At 40.0% G+C, this 19,205-nt stretch overlaps 1 protein-coding gene and 1 long non-coding RNA gene across 9 annotated transcripts in view; one reads left to right on the forward strand and one right to left on the reverse strand.

Annotated features, from left to right (window-relative positions):
- ROBO2 (roundabout guidance receptor 2) overlaps positions 1 to 19,205 on the forward strand; it is a 1,482,214-nt gene that overhangs the window by 1,460,602 nt on the left and 2,407 nt on the right. For 5 of the 8 annotated variants that reach the window (XM_029081978.2, XM_039914495.1, XM_039914494.1 and 2 more), the window contains 3 exons: positions 8,786 to 8,947; positions 12,374 to 12,646; positions 18,801 to 19,001. In XM_029081978.2, the coding sequence (XP_028937811.1) occupies positions 8,786 to 8,947; positions 12,374 to 12,646; positions 18,801 to 19,001 (636 nt within the window). The remainder of the gene's footprint in view (positions 1 to 8,785; positions 8,948 to 12,373; positions 12,647 to 18,800; positions 19,002 to 19,205) is intronic. The other 3 variants (XM_039914497.1, XM_039914498.1, XM_039914499.1) reach the window with 1 other exon arrangement.
- LOC114817813 lies at positions 15,856 to 18,528 on the reverse strand. Its single transcript, XR_003765666.2, has 2 exons — positions 18,383 to 18,528; positions 15,856 to 16,128 (listed from the first exon to the last, which is right to left on the reverse strand). It is a non-coding gene; the product is annotated as an uncharacterized LOC114817813 (long non-coding RNA).

Raw genomic sequence — 19,205 nt, forward strand, 5'->3', positions numbered from 1 at the left:
AGGCACAGAGAAGTTAAGTGACTTGCCCACAGTCACACAGCTGACAAGTGGCAGAGCTGGGATTCGAACTCATGAGCCCTGACTCCAAAGCCTGTGCTCTTTCCACTGCGCCACGCCCTATTTGGAATAGGGAGGTTCATGGATCAAATGTATGCTCTGAAAATGGGGAACTGCAAGTTTTTGTATCTCATAAAAATGGTAATGCAACAATTAGCAGGGTCATATTATAAAGCACAGACTTTACTCTAGCTTAATGGATCTAGGGATACGCATTCATCAGCAAAGAAGGATTTAGCATAAAATGACATGTAAATGAATTGATGACTGATCATAAATTAATTTTAGTGCTGAAGATGTAATAGAGACACAGCAAGATGCCACTTTATCATTGTATTTTACTGCTCAGTAACATTTGAGCAACTACTTAATGTTCTATCTGCATTCCTGCTTTAACAGCCTGAATAAATTTGAGAATTTTTTTGCCTTTAAGCAGTTTGAAAACTGGAAAACCTAGAAAGATTGAAAATGCAAACCCAAATAAATTTGACTAAGTGGCATAAATTCATTTTTCATTAAATGTTTAAAGACGTATTGATTATGCCTTCAGTGATAAAGTGTCAAAATGGTATAGATCACCTGCAATCTTTTGTTAAATATCCAAAGCAGGGCAATTTTAACAACTTGTGTGCTGTTTATTCAGATTAATTTTCTCAAAATGCTTTCATGGTGTAAAATTCTGATAAATGAGAAAACCTATTCTCCCAATTGCATCCTAGGGAAACACAAGAAGGCAGCAGCAGGGATTGAGAAAATGGTGTTGGGGTTGGAGGGGGAGAAGGATGACAATTCTACCCATCAGCCTTGTTCTATAAGTGTCCTTACATGGAAGCAAAGACCCTTGGGATGCAGCATTTGAGCACATAGGGATGTGGCAGACACCTCTAGAAAGCGGGAAGCGAGGTTCTGGAGTTGGGGGTCGAGGCCTTGAAAGGCAGGGGGGTGACTGATGAGAATGAGGTGAGGGCAGAGGAAGAGCATTCCCTCATCTTGCAATTGTGCGATCGAGGGAATTCCAAGGTAAATGTTATTTCTTGCTGTATACATTTCCTCGTGAATAAAGCATGGGCCTGGGAGTCAGAAGGACCTAGGTTTCCGGATCCACAACGTGCCTGCTGTGACCTTGTAGAAGTTACTTAACTTCTAGGTGCTGTTTTTATTTTATCTATAAAATGGGGATCAAGGCTGTGAGCCCCATGTGGGATAGGGACTGTGTCCAACCTGATTAGCTTGTATCTACCCCAGTGCTTAGAACAGTGCTTGACAAGCTGTGTCAAGCACCCATAGTAAGCGCTTAGTAAGTACATCTTTATTATTATTATTGTCAATTTATTTTGACTTGAGTGCTTTGCAAAGGTTATAGCTGAGGCACAGTGAGGCAATGTGGATGGCAATTTGAATTAAAAGAAGGTTACTGGAAGAATATTTCATCAATTGAGGAATGGTGGAAAAGCTAGCACTAGGAAGAGCTAGCACTAGGAAAAGCTCAGGTCTGGCTTCAGTTCATTCAAAATGTGGTTTTGTTTTGTTTTGCTTTTTATGGTATTTGTTAAGTGCCTTCTCTGTGTCATAACTGTTTTAATTGCTGCGGTAGATACGAGGTTATGAAGTTGGACATAGTCCCTGATTCCCATTGGGCTCACAGTCTAGGTAGGAGGGAGTAGGATTTAATCCCCTTTTTACAGATGAGGAAACTAAGGTACAGAGAAGTTAAGTGACTCTTGTCCAAGGTCACACAGCAAAGTGGAAGAACTCAGGTCCTTTGACTCTTGTGTCAGAGGACATGTGTCAGCTGACTGAGAAATGTGTTCCCCTTACACCTTGCTCAGAATAAATTCAGCTGAACATTTATTCCTCTGGTCAAATTAGTTATTGCTCCCATTAGAGCAAAGTAAGACTAGTTCCATCAAACTCTTTTACTCATGTTAGCAGAGAATTGGGAATCTAGCCTCATATTTCACTTGACTTTAATTAGCCATCTGTATTGGGTTGGTGCATTACAGCCCAGCTTTTACGTAGTTAAACCTGGGATGGAGAGAGCAGAAGAGTCATAAACTTTTCGGTGTTGTACTGAGTTAACCTGGAAAGATGCCATGGAGGAGATAGACATGTAAGGCATTGTGAAGGAGGGGAGGGATTGGCATTTTACATCGACAGTGATGGTTGTGAAGGAGGGTCAGCGCAAAGCACCGCACAGAGGAGGACAAGCATATGAGAGAAATGAGGGCATAAGGCAGGCTAGGGTCTGTTGAAATAGATTTGTGAAGTCTGAAGGTCAATTATGTGCTACTTTTCCTGGGAGAAAAACTCAAGGTGGTGAGGATTCCTTCCCCCTTCTCCAGAAATCTAAAGGTCACCACTAAGAGGTCAGGAAGAGTGAGGTTTAAAGGTGGTTGTTCTTTTTTAAAATAAGAAAGTGAGGTGATGCAGTAGAGAGAATTAATGAAAAGGGATCAGTTTGCTCAAATTCTTACATCTCTGGGATCAGCTGACATAGCTTTGCCCGGAGGTCTTTCATGCAATATCATGTACATTGGGCCTCACACAGATTCTTCCATTCTTCAAAGGCACATTTCCCTAAACTCTCCATCCAACCATCTCTTTTCCCTCTTCGTTTTGACAAGGGATCTTTCAGGAGTCTGCAACACTCTGAGCTCATGGTAGAAATCCTCTGCTTTTCTTCTTGACAAATAAAAATAGCCAGTGGAAATTCAAAGGCAGATTGTAAAGGGGCACTGACTTTTAGACTGTAATGCTAAAAATGATCTGAGAGCATTTTCATGTATACTTCCCATTTTCAATCCAACTTCAGCTCATTCCATGGACATAAAGGCACATCCCCATGCCATGATTATTACTGACCACCTTGCTGGCAGCTTAGGTCTGAAGAAATAAAGATCAAACCCCCTGCCTTTGAGGACTTTAGAGAAGAGTAGAGGCACACTGGTGAAAATGATGTAGGAAAGGCCACACACAAGCCAAAAAAAGATCCTAGGAGGAGATCCATCTGAGGCCCTTGAAACCACTTTCTTAAAATATAGGAAAGTAAATATACTATTCATCTCCTGAATTCCCCAAAGATATTTATGATAATACTCTTAATATAATTAACATTAGACTACTGCTAAAGAAATCAGAGTGAGCTACCCAGAGCTGTTTTCTTTTTTGTACAGAATCACTTTGTTTAATCATTGGAAAGAGGTATTTCAATGTCCACTGATTAATTGGCCTTGAAAAGTAGCTAATGTTTTTAGGGTTTTTTGGGTTTTTCTACCCACATGGTGCTCACAGTCTAGAGATGAGACGGATATTAATATACATAATTCATAATATATAATTTGTAGATATATTTGTAAATATACGTAAGTGCTAAGAGCTTGAACAAGAATAAGGAAAAGAGGGCAAACCCCCATTGAGCTCTTTGTGTTTATCAGAATTAAAATTTCCCCTGGCTTTCTTCCTTTTCCTAAATTATCTCTCTACTGGTTTTTATTTATAAACTGCTTTCTGTCAGATGTCGGTAATTAAAGTTGTGAATACGTTTTTTCCCAAAATAGTACTAATCTTTAAGAACAGGAAAGTACAGAGGGTATGAGTTAAAGCAGTTGTCTGAATTAACTTCCAAATATGTTCACACCACTTCAGGGAGTCAGTTCCTAATAAATAAATTAACATATATTTCTAATTCGCTTCAACAAAGATATGTGGTTCCCCAGCAATCCCCCTACCCCAAATTGCAAGAAACAATATATGTAATTTAGCTATTGTTTTCATGGAGATGATCATGTGATAATTTTGCCAGTCTAAGTGCCAAGAAATATGTGACATTTTGATTATATAGTGCAAACCACTGGATGCAGCTCTAGATGTGTTTAAATTTTCTCCAGCAAACTAACATGATACATGGGTAAATGGAAATACTGAGGAAGGAATCCAAGATTAACTCTTGTTATACTGGAAAAAAAGGGAAGATGCAGGTCAAATTCTCTAAATTTCAGAGAACGGTTGGATAAGATGTAAACCACTCACTAGACGCCTGCATTTGTTTTTAGGTTCAATGGTAAATGGATGGGGTTCTGCATCTGATGAGGATCGTAACTTTTCTAGTCATAGATCTAGTGTAGGTAACTCCTCAGATGACTCCATCTTTACCAGCGGCAGTTTTGCGCAAGCACTCATTGCGGCAGCAGATAAAGCTGGTTTTAGGCTGGATGGAACCAGCCTTTCGAGAACAGGTTGGTAGCTTCAAAGTTGATGCTCTCTGCATGAGTAAATCTTCATCTCCTGTCGGCAAGCTTTCCCCCCTCTTTTACCTTCCCCTTATCCTCCTTCTTTACTGAATCTGGTATTTGTTAAGGATATTTCTTTAACCTGCATGGAAATTGGAGTGAGTGAATACTTACTAGACATTTATGTTAGACTACACTGTAGTTTTAGTGATACAGACTGAAGAAAGTAGTCTCTTAATCATCAGCTTCTCTCTGCTCTCTCTCTTTCTCCAGAGTACAGTTCGTTCCTTCTTTATCTTTTAGCAGAGCAACTGCTAATTTTGCCATAAATTTTTTGTTAATTTACATTCTGCAAAATTTGCAACTGATTAATAGTCTGCCAGTGATGAAAAGCACACTCAGCTTTGATCCCCTTTAAGGTTCTTCTGTCACATTTCTTTTGCCAGTGCATTTTCTGGGAAGACTTTCTAAGCATGTGGTCAGTGGATAACTTTGTCACTAACATTGCATTAGTCTAATGGTATTCTTAAATTGTTTGGCTTTTAAAATGCTTCATCTAATAATTTATGATTTGTATTACAGGATATTAATTAGAAAAACAGACATGACATTTGCATGTTAAAATAAATGGTGAGATGATAAATATTACTTTTTGAAACAATTTCATTTTTGCTTCATCAAGTAATAAACTAACCCTTATGACTTTTCGTAGGCTCCTTTGCACTAGTGGAAAGGAAAATCTGGTTTTTCTCTAAAGTAAAATCAGGAACATCCCAAAGACCCAAAGGACAGAAAATTCCAGGGAAAGTGGAGGGGGAGGAGGAGAGATTTGTGTCCCCTCTCCCCCTCAGCCCCTTTGAATGTTTTTTTCTCAATTTTTTTTGGGGGGGGGAGGTCGGGGTAGGGAGGGATTTTTTCTGAGCCCTCATACCGATGCCCTAAGCATAGCAATTTGGCACCCTGGCAGCCTTGTTCTATCAAAAAAAGAATATCAAATTTGTTTTATCTCTTCTTGACTGGTGTAGAGGAAAGGAGCAGAACGTTTTGTGTGTTGTGAATTGATTGATTATTCCTTCACACCTATTGGCCTTTGTGTCCATAGTGCAAACAAAACTGTTCATCAAACAGATTGTCAGAGGACGATTATATTGTTCAGGAAATCATGTAACTTAAATGGTCCTGAGCTGCTGCTGAGACACTGCTATGTATCTTAGACTTTGCATAACGAAGAACAGCTTTCTTTAAAACTCGTTTACATGTATTCCTTACAAGAAAGGACACCTTTTAGTCCATTCATTAAATTTCATTCCAAGAAACAATTTGAATGCATCACTAAGATGATATATCCTGTTTTTCTAGTTAGTTACCCATTTACAGAGAGTTTGTATATGCTGTTAAAGTATGTTTAAATGCCTACCTTAATAGGTACACATGCAGGTGCTCAGTCCCCAATTTAAATGATCTAAAACATGAAAATTACTGTCAATCATATAATAAAAATAAAATGCAGCTCTGTCCCAGCCCTGAATAGTACACATGCTTAATGACTACCAGGAAAACTCACTCTGCCCAGATAAAGTCAGGTTCTTCAGTGACTAACTTAAATATACCACATTTCCCCCTGGAAAACGCTTCACTAATAAACAAATAAGGGTTAGGCTTGAACTCATGGGCGCAAGGGGTCCCAAGTGCTAAGGTTGATTCAATTACTAAGTCTGGTTGGGAGTAAGTTTAAAAAGTAAATATAGAATCCACATTTCAGAAAACAGCTGTCTTGTTCTGAACAACAGAATAAAGGTTTGTGCAGTGACTGTTGTCTTTTGGCCATTTATGGAGGGGTATCGGAAACCTGCTTGATTGGATTCCTACATTTAGGTTTTTATTTTTTTTTCTCCCTTGTGGCTTGTGATTCCTTAGACTGTAAACTACTTGTGAGCATGGAATGGGTCTACCAACTCTGATATAGTGTCCTCTCTCAAGTGCTAAGTTTAGTGTTCTGCACACATAAGGGCTCAGGCAATACAAGTGATTGATTAATAAATGAGTCTGTTTGAGATGAACTGCTGCGGAAGCTGAACCTTTGGTTCTTACCTCCTAAAATTGTAGAAGATTTTGGCATTTAGATAACTTCAGATTTGTCACCATAGCTAGAAACTTAGTGTCAGTAGCAGAATTACACAGTTGCTTTTCAAAATTGTTTCATCAGTGATGTTTAATGCTGCCTAATTTCTGCAACACAAACCAAACACACTCTGCTGGAAGATTTTGAAAAATGGCCTTCACCAAAACACTGATTTTTTTGCCTATGGTTAGAATTTGAAGGTGCCCTTTTTCATCTTATTCTGATGAGACCCACCTTGCATGTACCATTTACCTTTGATAAGGCCTTACCTGTACTGAAAGACAACCAGATAGATTTCCACAACATTTACCTTTGCTTACATTGATCTCAAAAAGACACCTTCAAAACTACCTCTTATGGTGAGGGAATAGTTTCACATTCTCCCATCCCTCTAATGGGTATGTGGCAATGAGGTCATTTTCACATCCTCCTCCCACTAAATTAAATCAATGGTAATTATTGACCACTTGCTGTGTGTGGAGCACTGTACAGAGCGCTAGGGAGACGACAATACAACAGAGTTGTTAGAAATATTTTTTGCCTGCAAAGAGCTAACTGTCTAGAGTGGGAGATAGACATTAAAATAAGCAAATAAATTATGGATATACATAAATGCTGGGAGGCTGAGGGTGGAGTGAATATCAAGGGCTAAAAGGGTATAACTCCTAGTGCATAGTTGACACAAAAGGGAGGAGTAGAGGAAAAGAGAGCATAATTGGGAAAGGCCTTTTGGAGCAGATGTGATTTTCATAAGGATTTGGTGGTCTGTCATATATGGAAGGGAAGGAATACCAGATTAGTTGGAGGACATGGGCATCCTTCTGCTCCCCCCTTGCTTCCTATCCACTCTCCACTCTTAAGCCACTCTTCTCTAATCCCCAAGCAGGTGCAGAGTTGACCCACCAGAAATGGAGCAAAAAAGAGAGAGCCCTGAAAAAAATAATATGAAACCACAGATTGAGCTCCCTAGTCATTCTAACTGTCATGGGAGGATCAAGGCAGAGCACAGAAGCAGAGCACAACCTGGTAAAGAGAAGGGTGTGTTGAAGACTAGGTTATTGGAGCCCATGTGGAAGTAGGTAGTGCCCATTACTGCCAAAGTATGAGCCTGATGTTAAACATTAATAATAATTGTGGTGTTGGTTAAGTGCTCATTAATGGCAGAGTCCTGTGCTAAGCGCTGGGGTAGATACAATACAATCAGGTCAGACACCAGTTATGGTATTCTATGAAGATTTGTTTCCTAAATGAGTTTTTCCACTCAACAAATCCTTTCAAAATCTATGCCTGCCCCTTGCAGACTGTCATTGATTCATTGGAGTGTAGGGAGGTATTGATCCTTGTGAGGTATTTCACAATTCTGAATTTCCTAGTTTTTGCTAAGACTTAAATCAGAATCTTAATGTTTCCTGAGTGCTTTTTGTGGTTTACTCATTATGCACAGCAGTTCAAAATGCAAGAAAACTAATGTTGGGTAATCCTAATGTACTTCTTGCATATATGCTAATAGCTGACAAGACTTTTAGTGGATAAAGCAAGAATGGCATGAAAGACTGTCTAGGGGAAGCATAATTAGATTACATTGATTTTAAAAAAAATGAACCTGTGTCTAGGAACAAATGCATTAAAAAAATCTCTTCTCACCATATAAATATACCCCATGTGCATTTAGGGTATATTTATATGTATGTATTTATATATAGATACATTTAATATGTAGAGACAGGCACACAACCCCAACACTTAGAATGCCATTAAAGTATTTGGGGACTTGAAAAGTATCAGCACAGACCCAGGCAAGACTTTTTCTGTAGTAAATTTATTCACAAACATGCCTATTTTCCCCCCAAATCAAGGATTTTTAGGGGTATTTAACTCCTCCAAAAGAAGAAATCTTCATTCTCCCTAAAGTCCTGGGAGACACCTGGCTGTTCAGTGGTAGAAGACTTTATCCTGCCTTTAATTTCAGATAAGGGTTAGAGGGCTGAAGCATCACGTTCTATGATGTACCCCATGTACTATCATACAGTCGGTTAAGGTCAGCATATCCGAACAGGGCTTCAGGCCCAAGAAAGATGGTCCTTTAGTCTGAGGTGGGAATTGACCTGAATGCACAAAGGCCAGGTAGATTTACAGTTCTCCTTACCTATAACGATTCAGAGTCATGCCTGATGGAGCCCAGATTAAGGGGGCGGTTGTCCTACAAGGTGAGATAGTGTAACCCCCAAGTGAAATTTGGCAAATGATCTGCTTGGCAATTTCACCAAATCCCAAGGGAAATGGAAGTCATCTCTTCAAGAAGCCCCAGTCTAATTCCGACCCTGAAAATGTGAAAATAGTTTGACATGTTCCATTTCCTTTTTTTTCCTTCTCTTAGGCAAAGCATTCACCTCCTCTCAAAGACCTCATCCAACAAGTCCTTTTTCTACTGACAGTAATCCCATTACGGCCCTGAATCAGAAGTCCAGGCCTAAAAAACATAAAGGAGGTAGACTGGATCAACCTTCTTTGCCTCATCGCAGGGAGGCAATGACAGATGGTAGGACTTCTTCTTTTCCTGTTTTTAACCTTGATGTAGCTCTGTGGTTAGAAGAATTTTCAATGCGCTTTCAGGACTGAAGGATGTTTACATTGCTTCATGATTGCTAATTACAATGAGTATTCATTTATTGGATAGAATTTGTTGTATAAGTATCTGACGGGTAAAACCTGGTTCTGCAAATCGTAACAGACAGTAGTTTAAAAGTCAGTGAATGTGTGCACAATGGGCAATAGCCCCCTAGGCATTGTGTTTCAGTCCCTTATTTCTGTTTAGATATTTCCATTTTATTATCCATGCACATTGCCCAATAAGAGAACAATTTATATGAATAAAGGGGTTCTTATTTTACTTGCAGAATACATATATTCAGTGGAGCCGCCAGTCTGATCTTTTCCCAACATGCCTCTTCTTGTGACTCTTGCACTTGTAATGCATCCCTCCATTATAGAAGCACCATTGTAATGTCATTCCTGCAAATCACCTGCATTCCTCATTTTTGAAACATGCATTCTAATTGAAACATTTTTGAAACATACATTCTAAATTGAGGCTGTTGCCTAGGTTAAAGAATAGGCAGGGTGCAACCCCTTTTTTAATGGTATTTGTTAAGTGCTTTCTGTGCAGCAGGCACTGTTCTAAGCACTGGGGTAGATACAAAGTAATCAATTCGGACATAGTGTGTGTCCCACATGGGGCTCATTGTCTTAATCCCTATTTTACAGATGAGGTGTAGGAGGCCTAGAGAAGTACTGTGACTTGGCCAAGGTCACAGAGCAGATAAGTGGCTACACTGAATTAGAACCCAGATCTTTCTGATTCCCAGGCCAGTGGTCTATCCAGTAGGCCATGCAACTTTTCGCATATAATATAGTATAAAGGCAGAATTGCAAAATTCCCTGATTTACATTTGTAACTTCCAAATCGAAAAATCATTAATGGCAGCAAAATTGTGATTACAGTCTCCACACATTTTTTTCTATATTCTATTGATATCTTCCCTCATTGTAATTACTGACCCCTGTGCTTGCCTGTGCTTTCAGCTTTCCCATCTAAAAGTATATGGTCCCAGTGTTAGTTGAAGGTGGGTTCAATTTCATTATACCATATCCAAATGCTAGCTAGGTTACTATTTCCATCTATGGAATTTATTGAGTGCTTACTTTGTGCAGAGCACTGTGCTAAGTAGACTTGTTCCCTGCCCACAATGAGTTAACAGTCTAGATGGGGAGACATTAATCAAACAGTCATTTTATGGAGTCTTTATTGTATGCAGAGTACTATGCAAACAGCTTGGGAGAGTATAACAGAGTTGGTAGACATATTCCCTGCCCCCAGTAAGCATACAGTCTAGAGGGATATAAATTACAGATATACCAAAGTGCTGGGGGGCTGAGGGTGGGGTGAATACCAAGTGCCCAAAAGGGTACAGATACAAATGCATAGACGATGCAGAAGGGGGAGGGAGGTGGGAAAAAGAACAATTAATTGGTAATCAGAAGTTCAACTGGTAGAAACAGATTACTTTTTGGGCAGTTGTAATGTGGAGAAAATCCATCATTAGAAATGCTATTGTACAAGCTAACAAAATCTAATCATTTGCAAGATCACATTTCTGTTTAAACACAAACACTCTGAACTAAGCCCATATCGAATGCAAAGAAAACACCTGATTCTCAGTTAGATTCTAATCCTGCAGCACTCTCCTGCCAGAGAGAGATCATCTCTACCTGGAATTAGCATTTCAGTCCAGATGAAAGGCCCCAGATGCAACTCTCCTCCCGCAGACACTGATCTTGTTTTCTTACAGTTAGTTCCTCTTAGTTTAACCAGAAGACATACAAGCTAATGGGTGGGGGGGAGAAACAGAAAAAAAACCCTCAGCTCTAGGAGCTCCCTAAGGAGGTCCTCAGGAGATTCAATCATTATCACTTCAATTATGAAATAATATCCAAATATATATCACCTTGAAGTTTTCTATGTCAAGTTCTTGAAATGAATCCTTCAATCATGCAATCATTCATATTTATTGAGTACACACTGTGTGCAGAGCACTGTACTAAGTGCTTGGGAGAGTATAGATGCTGGCAGCCTAAACATAGAGAAGAAGGATTTTGGTGATTGATCAGATGAATGGAAACCTTGAGAAAAATGATTAGGAGTGTCGGAAGGGCACTTCCCTTGTTTGCACTTCTGAGACTTAGGTGGCTAAAGATCTTCTGGCTAAAGGAAAGGGGTGCAAAGGAAACTATATTTACATTGAAGATCTGTGAGCATCTGGGGGATTTTAAGATAAGAACCATTTTAAGCTAGAAAGAATTAAGTGAGATGCTAGAGTTATTTGAAGTAGGAAGGATATTCTGTGAAGAATAAAGTGAGTGAAATACAGGCATAGGAATCTAGGGGGACTGGCAGTGGAAGAACTTAAGAATTTTAGTGGATCCACGCTGAGCTATGACCATCTTCATTCTGTCTATTTATCTCTCTGTGTATGAAAACTTGACTCATATCTACATAATGTCCAGCTTCAATCCATTCCACTAAAGAGCCATTGCACACCCAGAAACTCATTCAGTCTGTTCTTTGAGTCATGGGTATTACTTAGTTACTACACTGTAACTTTTCTGTGTATTCATTTTTGTAACTCATTAACTGTCTTTTGAAACAAACAACCGGAATTGTTTGTTAGAAAAATATGTTAATGACATGTAATGAACATTGCTTTCACCCCTGTAGAGGGTGTAGATGATCAGTCTTGGCCCCAAGAGCGACCGGACCTAGACCTGATCTGGTGATCTCATATTCATTCCAGCCCTTAGCATATAGTGAGCATGTAAAAAAAAACAAACCACCCCAATCAGCATTATTACCGTACTGCCTGCCCAGAGACATCTTGTCTTTAATTTCCCAAGGGCAGGGTTTCTTACAGTGGCTGGACCTTTCTTGCCGGGCATTCTAATACAACCACCAGTACTCTGCATCAAATGGCCACAGTAATCGGTATTAACTTATGTGGACCTAGCAGGGAAATGGGTGGAGTGGGAGTAGAAGTCCGACTTGTACATTCCAAGCGCTTAGTACAGTGCTCTGCACATTAGTAAGCACTCAATAAATACTACTGAATGAATGAATGAAAGTCAGCGGATGGCTCTGAGGGCAGGCAGATTGCAAACTACTTTCCTGGTAGATATGGTGTACTTGCCATTCCCCTGAAATATCAGGGACAGCCCCAAAGGTTTTTCAGTGGCTATTGCCACTCTTTCATTAGAAAAGTGATGTATCATTTCTAGTCATGTTGGATTCTGTATTTCCCACCAAATTAATTGTACAGGAGTTGTTTGAGGGTCAGCACTTTTGTTTTTCCTTTTTCTCCAGAGTGTTTAAGAAACTTGTCTATTTCCACTAAACCCTATTCCAAACTTTTAGATCTTCCACCTCCACCAGACCCCCCACCAGGTCAGGGTTTAAGGCAGCAAATAGGCCCCGATCAACGTGGTGGTAACATGGGGAGCTCAGCAGAGAGGAAAGGAAGCTCTTTGGAAAGGCAACAAGCAGCCAACCTAGATGAAAGCAAGAGCTCATTGGATCGTCAAGCTAGGACGTCAGTAGAGTGGCGGCGGCAACCACATGAATGGATAAACGCCACAGAACGCCAAGAAGATTGCAGGAAAATTCCATACAAACAAGCATTTGAATCAGGTGTGTGTGTGTGTGTGCTGCCACCTCTCCTGAAGAATTCTAAACACTTGAAAGACATAATTTTAACTGGTGTTTAAAACTGATTATTCAACTGGACCATCTCAAGGAAGATTAGGCCTGGTAGTGATATGGTTTTAAGATGCAGAATGAATCTGCTAGGGCATAAAATGAAAGGGAGATAGAAACTGTGTTGTATGGTGTCCAAAATGGATTGGAAACTTGGCAGTGAGCTATAGCATTTAGACTCTGACATGAATTTTTTTTTAAGCTATGGATGGTCTGTCTGACAACTCGTGTGAACTGATTTAGCTGATATAATTGCCACAGCTGTAACTCATTTGCCCATGCAGGTTTACAGATTTTCCAAGCCTAAAGTGAGAACTGAGAAGAACAGGGTGTAAACTGCTAAGAAGATAATGGTAATAGTAGTAGACTTATTCAGTATTCACTGTGTGTAGAGCATTGTACTAAGTGGTGGAAGAGAATACACAGGTGAGAATTAGACATGGTTCCTGTCCTTCAAGGGGCCACACAATTGACAAGGCAATCTTATATCAGTCCAGATTGGGGAGGTGGACATTGATATAAAAAAGTATATAAATATGTAATGTAAAAGCATTATAAATGATTAGAGCAGGACTGAGACGACTACTAGTGCAAGCCCCTATGTACATCACTTGATTAATGCACAGTTATACACCTCATTTGTTTCTGTGAAGGCACACAATAATAGTAATAATGATGGTATTTATTAAGCTCTTACTATGTGCCAAGCACTGTTCTAAGCGCTGGGATAGGTACAAGGTAAGCAGGTTGTCCCACCTGTGGCTCACAGTCTTAATCTCCATTTTACAGTTGAGGTAATTGAGACCCAGAGAAGTTAAGTGATTTGCCCAAAGTCACTCTATAAGTACATATACTTATACAGAGCAAATGCCTAATAAGAGTCCAACCTGATTTTTCTGAAACCTATTGTGGTGCTTAGCACATATGTTATTGAAAAAAAGAGAAATAATTTTCTTCTTTGTGCACATAAGTATAATTAGACCCCTAACCCTATGGTACATTTTATACACTGAGGAAACATGTTATTATGCAGATATATGTGTACATTTACACACTTATTTTACTTTATGCAGACGCTTATATATATACCACCTTATTTATACACCACAGTACTTATTCTTATATACACACACACACATTTCATTTACAGAGCAACCTGCAGCCTAGAACCAACAACCTTTGCATTCAAAGACAGAACACTTATCATTGTACCACACATTGCTTTACATCTCTGCCCTCTTTCACTTCCCCCTTTAAGCTCTCCATCTAAGGTGGTGTGAAAGACTTTTTTTTTTTCCTTCTTTGACTTTATTCTCTGCTTGAAATAGGATGGACGAGCAGATCCTTAATGGGGCCTCCCATAGCGTGGAGGAAAGGTAACCACCCTTGGAGGGTAGAGACCTGGGTTCTAGTCCCCCCTCTACCTAAAAGGATCTTAAAAAGAATCTTTATTGAGAAGATTCTAAAATAGAATCTAAAGGGATCCTAAGAAGAATCTTTATTGAGAAGATTCTAAAATAGAATCCTTATTAAAAAGACTAGAAAGAATCTAAAAGGATTCTAGAAAGAATCTTTATTGAGAAGGTTCTAAAAAAGAATCTAAAGGGATTCTAGAAAGAATCTTTAAAAGATTCTAAAAAATAATCTTTACCTTTTAAGGGTTCTTTTTAGTATCTTTAAAAGATTCTAAAAAGAATCTTTAAAAGGTAAACCTTTTCAAGCATCTTCTTAGAACCCTTTTAGATTCTTTCTTAGAATCTTCTCAATAAAGATTCTAGAACCCTTTTAGATTCTTTTTAGAATCTTCACAATAAAGATTCTTTCTAGAATCCTTTTAGGTTCTTTTTAGAATCTTCTTTTTAATGAGGATTCTATTTTAGAATCTTCTCAATAAAGATTCTTTTAGGTAGAGGGGGGACTAGAACCCAGGTCTCTACCTTCCAAGGGTGGTTACCTTTCCTCCATGCTATGGGAGGCCCCATTAGGGATCTGCTCGTCCATCCTATTTCAAGCAGAGAATAAAGTCAAAGAAGGAAAAAAAAAAAAGTCTTTCACACCACCTTAGATGGAGAGCTTAAAGGGGGAAGTGAAAGAGGGCAGAGATGTAAAGCAATGTGTGGTACAATGATAAGTGTTCTGTCTTTGAATGCAAAGGTTGTTGGTTCTAGGCTGCAGGTTGCTCTGTAAATGAAATGTGTGTGTGTGTATATAAGAATAAGTACTGTGGTGTATAAATAAGGTGGTATATATATAAGCGTCTGCATAAAGTAAAATAAGTGTGTAAATGTACACATATATCTGCATAATAACATGTTTCCTCAGTGTATAAAATGTACCATAGGGTTAGGGGTCTAATTATACTTATGTGCACAAAGAAGAAAATTATTTCTCTTTTTTTCAATAACATATGTGCTAAGCACCACAATAGGTTTCAGAAAAATCAGGTTGGACTCTTATTAGGCATTTGCTCTGTATAAGTATATGTACTTATAGAGTGACTTTGGGCAAATCACTTAACTTCTCTGGGTCTCAATTACCTCAACTGTAAAATGGAGATTAAGACTGTGAGCCACAGGTGGGACAACCTGCTTACCTTGTACCTATCCCAGCGCTTAGAACAGTGCTTGGCACATAGTAAGAGCTTAATAAATACCATCATTATTACTATTATTATGTGTGCCTTCACAGAAACAAATGAGGTGTATAACTGTGCATTAATCAAGTGATGTACATAGGGGCTTGCACTAGTAGTCGTCTCAATCATTTATAATGCTTTTACATTACACGTGCTTGTTCATTCTATTTCAAGCAGAAGATAAAATCAAAGAAGAAGAAAAAAACCCTCTTAAATTTTTTTTAATTTTTACTATACTGTTAATGAAGCTAATTAAGAACAGCTGAGACCAATTAAGAGTATCATTAATGTCTTCTGTGACTATCTTCTACTTGATACAGGACCAAGAAGCACTTTCCTTCCAGGGCCTCCCATAGCCTCAAGGAAAGGTAACATCCCTCAGAGGCTGGAGACCTGGGTTCTAATCCCCTCTCTACTGGTAGAACTTTAAAAAAATTTTTAATTTCAAGAGGAGGAGCAGAACTTAAAAACAATGAGATGCTAAGGCAAAAGTTTTTGCCATACTTCATCCATAACCTCTAAAATTTTGTTTTATTTTTACTAGACTGTTAATGAGGCTAATTAAGAACAGCTGAGACCAATTAAAAATAACATTAACAGTGATAAGGAGGAGCTTTCTTCTCCTGTAGGGAGAGACAGACACACAGAGAAAGACTTGCAAGGCACCATCAAGAGAACCACCAACCTCTGAATACAAAGAGCAGTCATTTATCTTTGCTCCACAGCTTCTTCACACCACCAACAGGAATCACTTCCCCTTTTAACTTCATCTACTTGACCCCTGCCAAAGCAATCACAAGTGAAGCAAAGGTGAATCACAGGTGTAAATAATAAGGAATCAGTACCTGGCAAAACAGCCACCTACTACAATGACTGAAACCTAACATCTTACAATAACAGAGGCTTCACTTAAGCCACAATTCCATTTATATATCACCATTTACTTCATTCTGACATAACCCATTAAGTCTCTACCACTTTACACATATTATGAAAAAAAAATTACTCCCCTACCTAGCCTAGGTCCTAAACCCTCACCAGTGGAAGAGACCTACTCTCACCATTACATTACTGACTCCTTTTCTAACTCAGGCATTCTACCTGGACCTTTACACTTTTTTGGGGGCGGGAGGGAGAGTAAGGCAGGGCAATAGGGTAAAGGTGTAAATCGAGGAGCTAAGTGGAAGTGGCTGTGGTGAGAGTTGGCCTCCTCCAGGGGTGAGGTTGTAGGTGCTAGGCTATGTGGGAGACTTTTTTCCCCTTCTATAATGTGTGTAAAATTGTAGAGATTTAAGGACTTAGGCCACTCTGGATGGGAGATTAAAACACCATTAGGAATTTAGTAAACATATTTCCCATCACCTAAATTTTGTCCATTGCATATTTGGTAAAGTTTACACTTTTTTTTTTTAATGGGACAGGGCAATAGGGTAAACATTACCGAAATACACCTACAAATTCCCCAACACCTAAAGTCCCAATGGTGTTTTAATCTCCCATTCACTGTGACATAACCCCTTAGATCTCTACAATTTTACACACATTAAAAAGAAAAAAGCACCTGAAAGTCTAAAACCTTACTAGTGGAAAAGATCTATTCATACTACTACACCACATGCTCCTCCACTCACTCAGCCCCTCTACCTATACCTTTATCCTATTACCCCATGCCACACAAAAAAAGTAAAAACCTTACTGCGTTACAAAATCCTCTGCCCAGGCATTACTAAATACATTACCCAGTACCTAAAGGCTCAATTTTGTTTTAATCTCCCATTCATAGAGACATAACCCTTTACATATCTACCATTTTACAGAAAAAAAATACTTCCCTACCTTACCTAGAACTTAGAACTTTACCCCTGGATAAGACCTCCTCTCCCTACCTTACCTAGAGCTTATAACCTCAGCCCTGGAGAAGACCTCCTCTCACCACTACACCACTCCACTCACTGAGCCTTTCTGCCTACACCTTACCCTACTGCCGCCGCTCATAATAAAGGGTAAACCTTACCAAATACTCTTCCTAGAGATTTTACTAAACATATTCCCTGATCCCTAAAGACTGAATGGTGTTTTAATCTACCAAGCAGAGACATAACCCTCTTTGTATGGACACTTCTCCATGAGTTCACCAGTGTCTTAATTGTGTGGCCCTCTGTTGTTAGTGTCTTATGCTGTCAAGTTATGTCCTACCCTTAGCCATGGACACATCTCCCCCAGAATGCCCCACCTCCATCTGCAATCATTCTGGTAGTGTAACCATGCAGTTTTCTTGGTAAAAGTATGGAAGTGTTTTACCATTGCCACCTTCCTCACTGTAAACCTGAGTCTCCACCCTCGACTCTCTCCCATGCTGCTGCTGCCCATCGTGGATTTTGACTTGTAGCACGGAATGGAATGGATATGCCTCTGCTTGACTCTCCCTCTCATAGTCGAGACTGGTAGAGTACTGGAAACTCTCCAGGTGTGACCCTGAGAGGTGGTGGCCCTCTGAAGCAGAGATTAAATTTTCCCAGTGATAGTCTGGGCGTCTTTCTCTTCTGACACCTGACTGCATATGGTGATGAGAGGTGTGCATTTATATTACTCCTTACCTTCTGGCCTGAATGCGGACTACCATCATCTACATCGTCATTCAGTGGCACCTGAGTCTCCTCACTGCTGCTGGAAGTTTTGATGACTTCATACCACTTGGAATCGAGATCACCTTTCTCCCTGTTCTTGGCCGATCCTTCACTCCCTCCCCCGCACTGGAACACCTCCAAGCAACATCGGGATGTGCACCCCAGTACCTCTCACCAACAGGCTGTGATGTCGGACTGCTACCTCTCACCGACAAGCTGTGATGTTGGACTGCTTGACAACCCCTCGGTCAACATGTATCTCCTCCTTTTTTTTAGGTCCTGGTCCTGTCTGAGGAAATATCCCCAACTCTACCCCACCCCCCACCCCTTACTCCTACCTCTTGTACTCTGTGCACTGTCAGAGAGGGTGAGCTATACCCCCATGTGTCAGAGACACTTTTTCGGTACCTGATGGGGTGACTGCATCCCGGGCCCCGCTGGCTCTTTAGATCAGAGACACTCGTAGGCATTTGCGATGACAGCCAGATTGACGCTATACCAGGGAGGATGACCCCAGAAGACTTTTCTGAAATCAAAGACCAAAATGGACAGGCTCTAGAAAAACTGTCCAGGTATTAGACCCTGCATCTGCTGATCAGGCTGGAGTCTGATTAGGCTCATGTCACCTTGAAGGCATTCCACCTCCCCTCTCCCTGCTACTTCTCTAGCTCTTCAATCTTCCTGCACCCACTCTCACCCTCCATTCCACCTAACGAGACAGACAAGAGACAAGTTACACAACACAACATTGGGTGGAACCTAATCTTGTCATCAATTTTGCTCTGTCCCAGATAGCAATGTTTTACCTTCTCTTATTCTCTTCCAGAAGAAGCTCTGGTGCCATACAGCAAGCCCAGTTTTCCATCACCAGGTGGACACAGCTCTTCAGGAACGGCATCTTCTAAAGGATCGACTGGACCCAGGAAAGGCGAAGTTTTGCGAGGCGCTCACCAGCGCAACACCGGAGACCTTCTTGATGTTGGGTATATGGGATCAAGCAGCCAGGGACAGTTTCCACCTGAATTATGTAAGTACATTTCAAACTTAAACAAAACAAACAGTAACTGATCAAAACAGTTCTTAATGGCTTTTCTGAGACAATCACTAGACTCGTGGTGGATGTCACGTATCACATCAGGCATGGTCTCACTCCCATATGAAGCTCAAGGCCTAAGTTGGACAGAGAACGGGTAAGGGGTAGCCATTTTGCATATGAGGAAACACAAAGGTT

The sequence above is a fragment of the Ornithorhynchus anatinus genome, chromosome 17 (assembly GCF_004115215.2).
Source record: "Ornithorhynchus anatinus isolate Pmale09 chromosome 17, mOrnAna1.pri.v4, whole genome shotgun sequence".
In the NCBI taxonomy this organism is placed as follows: domain Eukaryota; kingdom Metazoa; phylum Chordata; class Mammalia; order Monotremata; family Ornithorhynchidae; genus Ornithorhynchus; species Ornithorhynchus anatinus.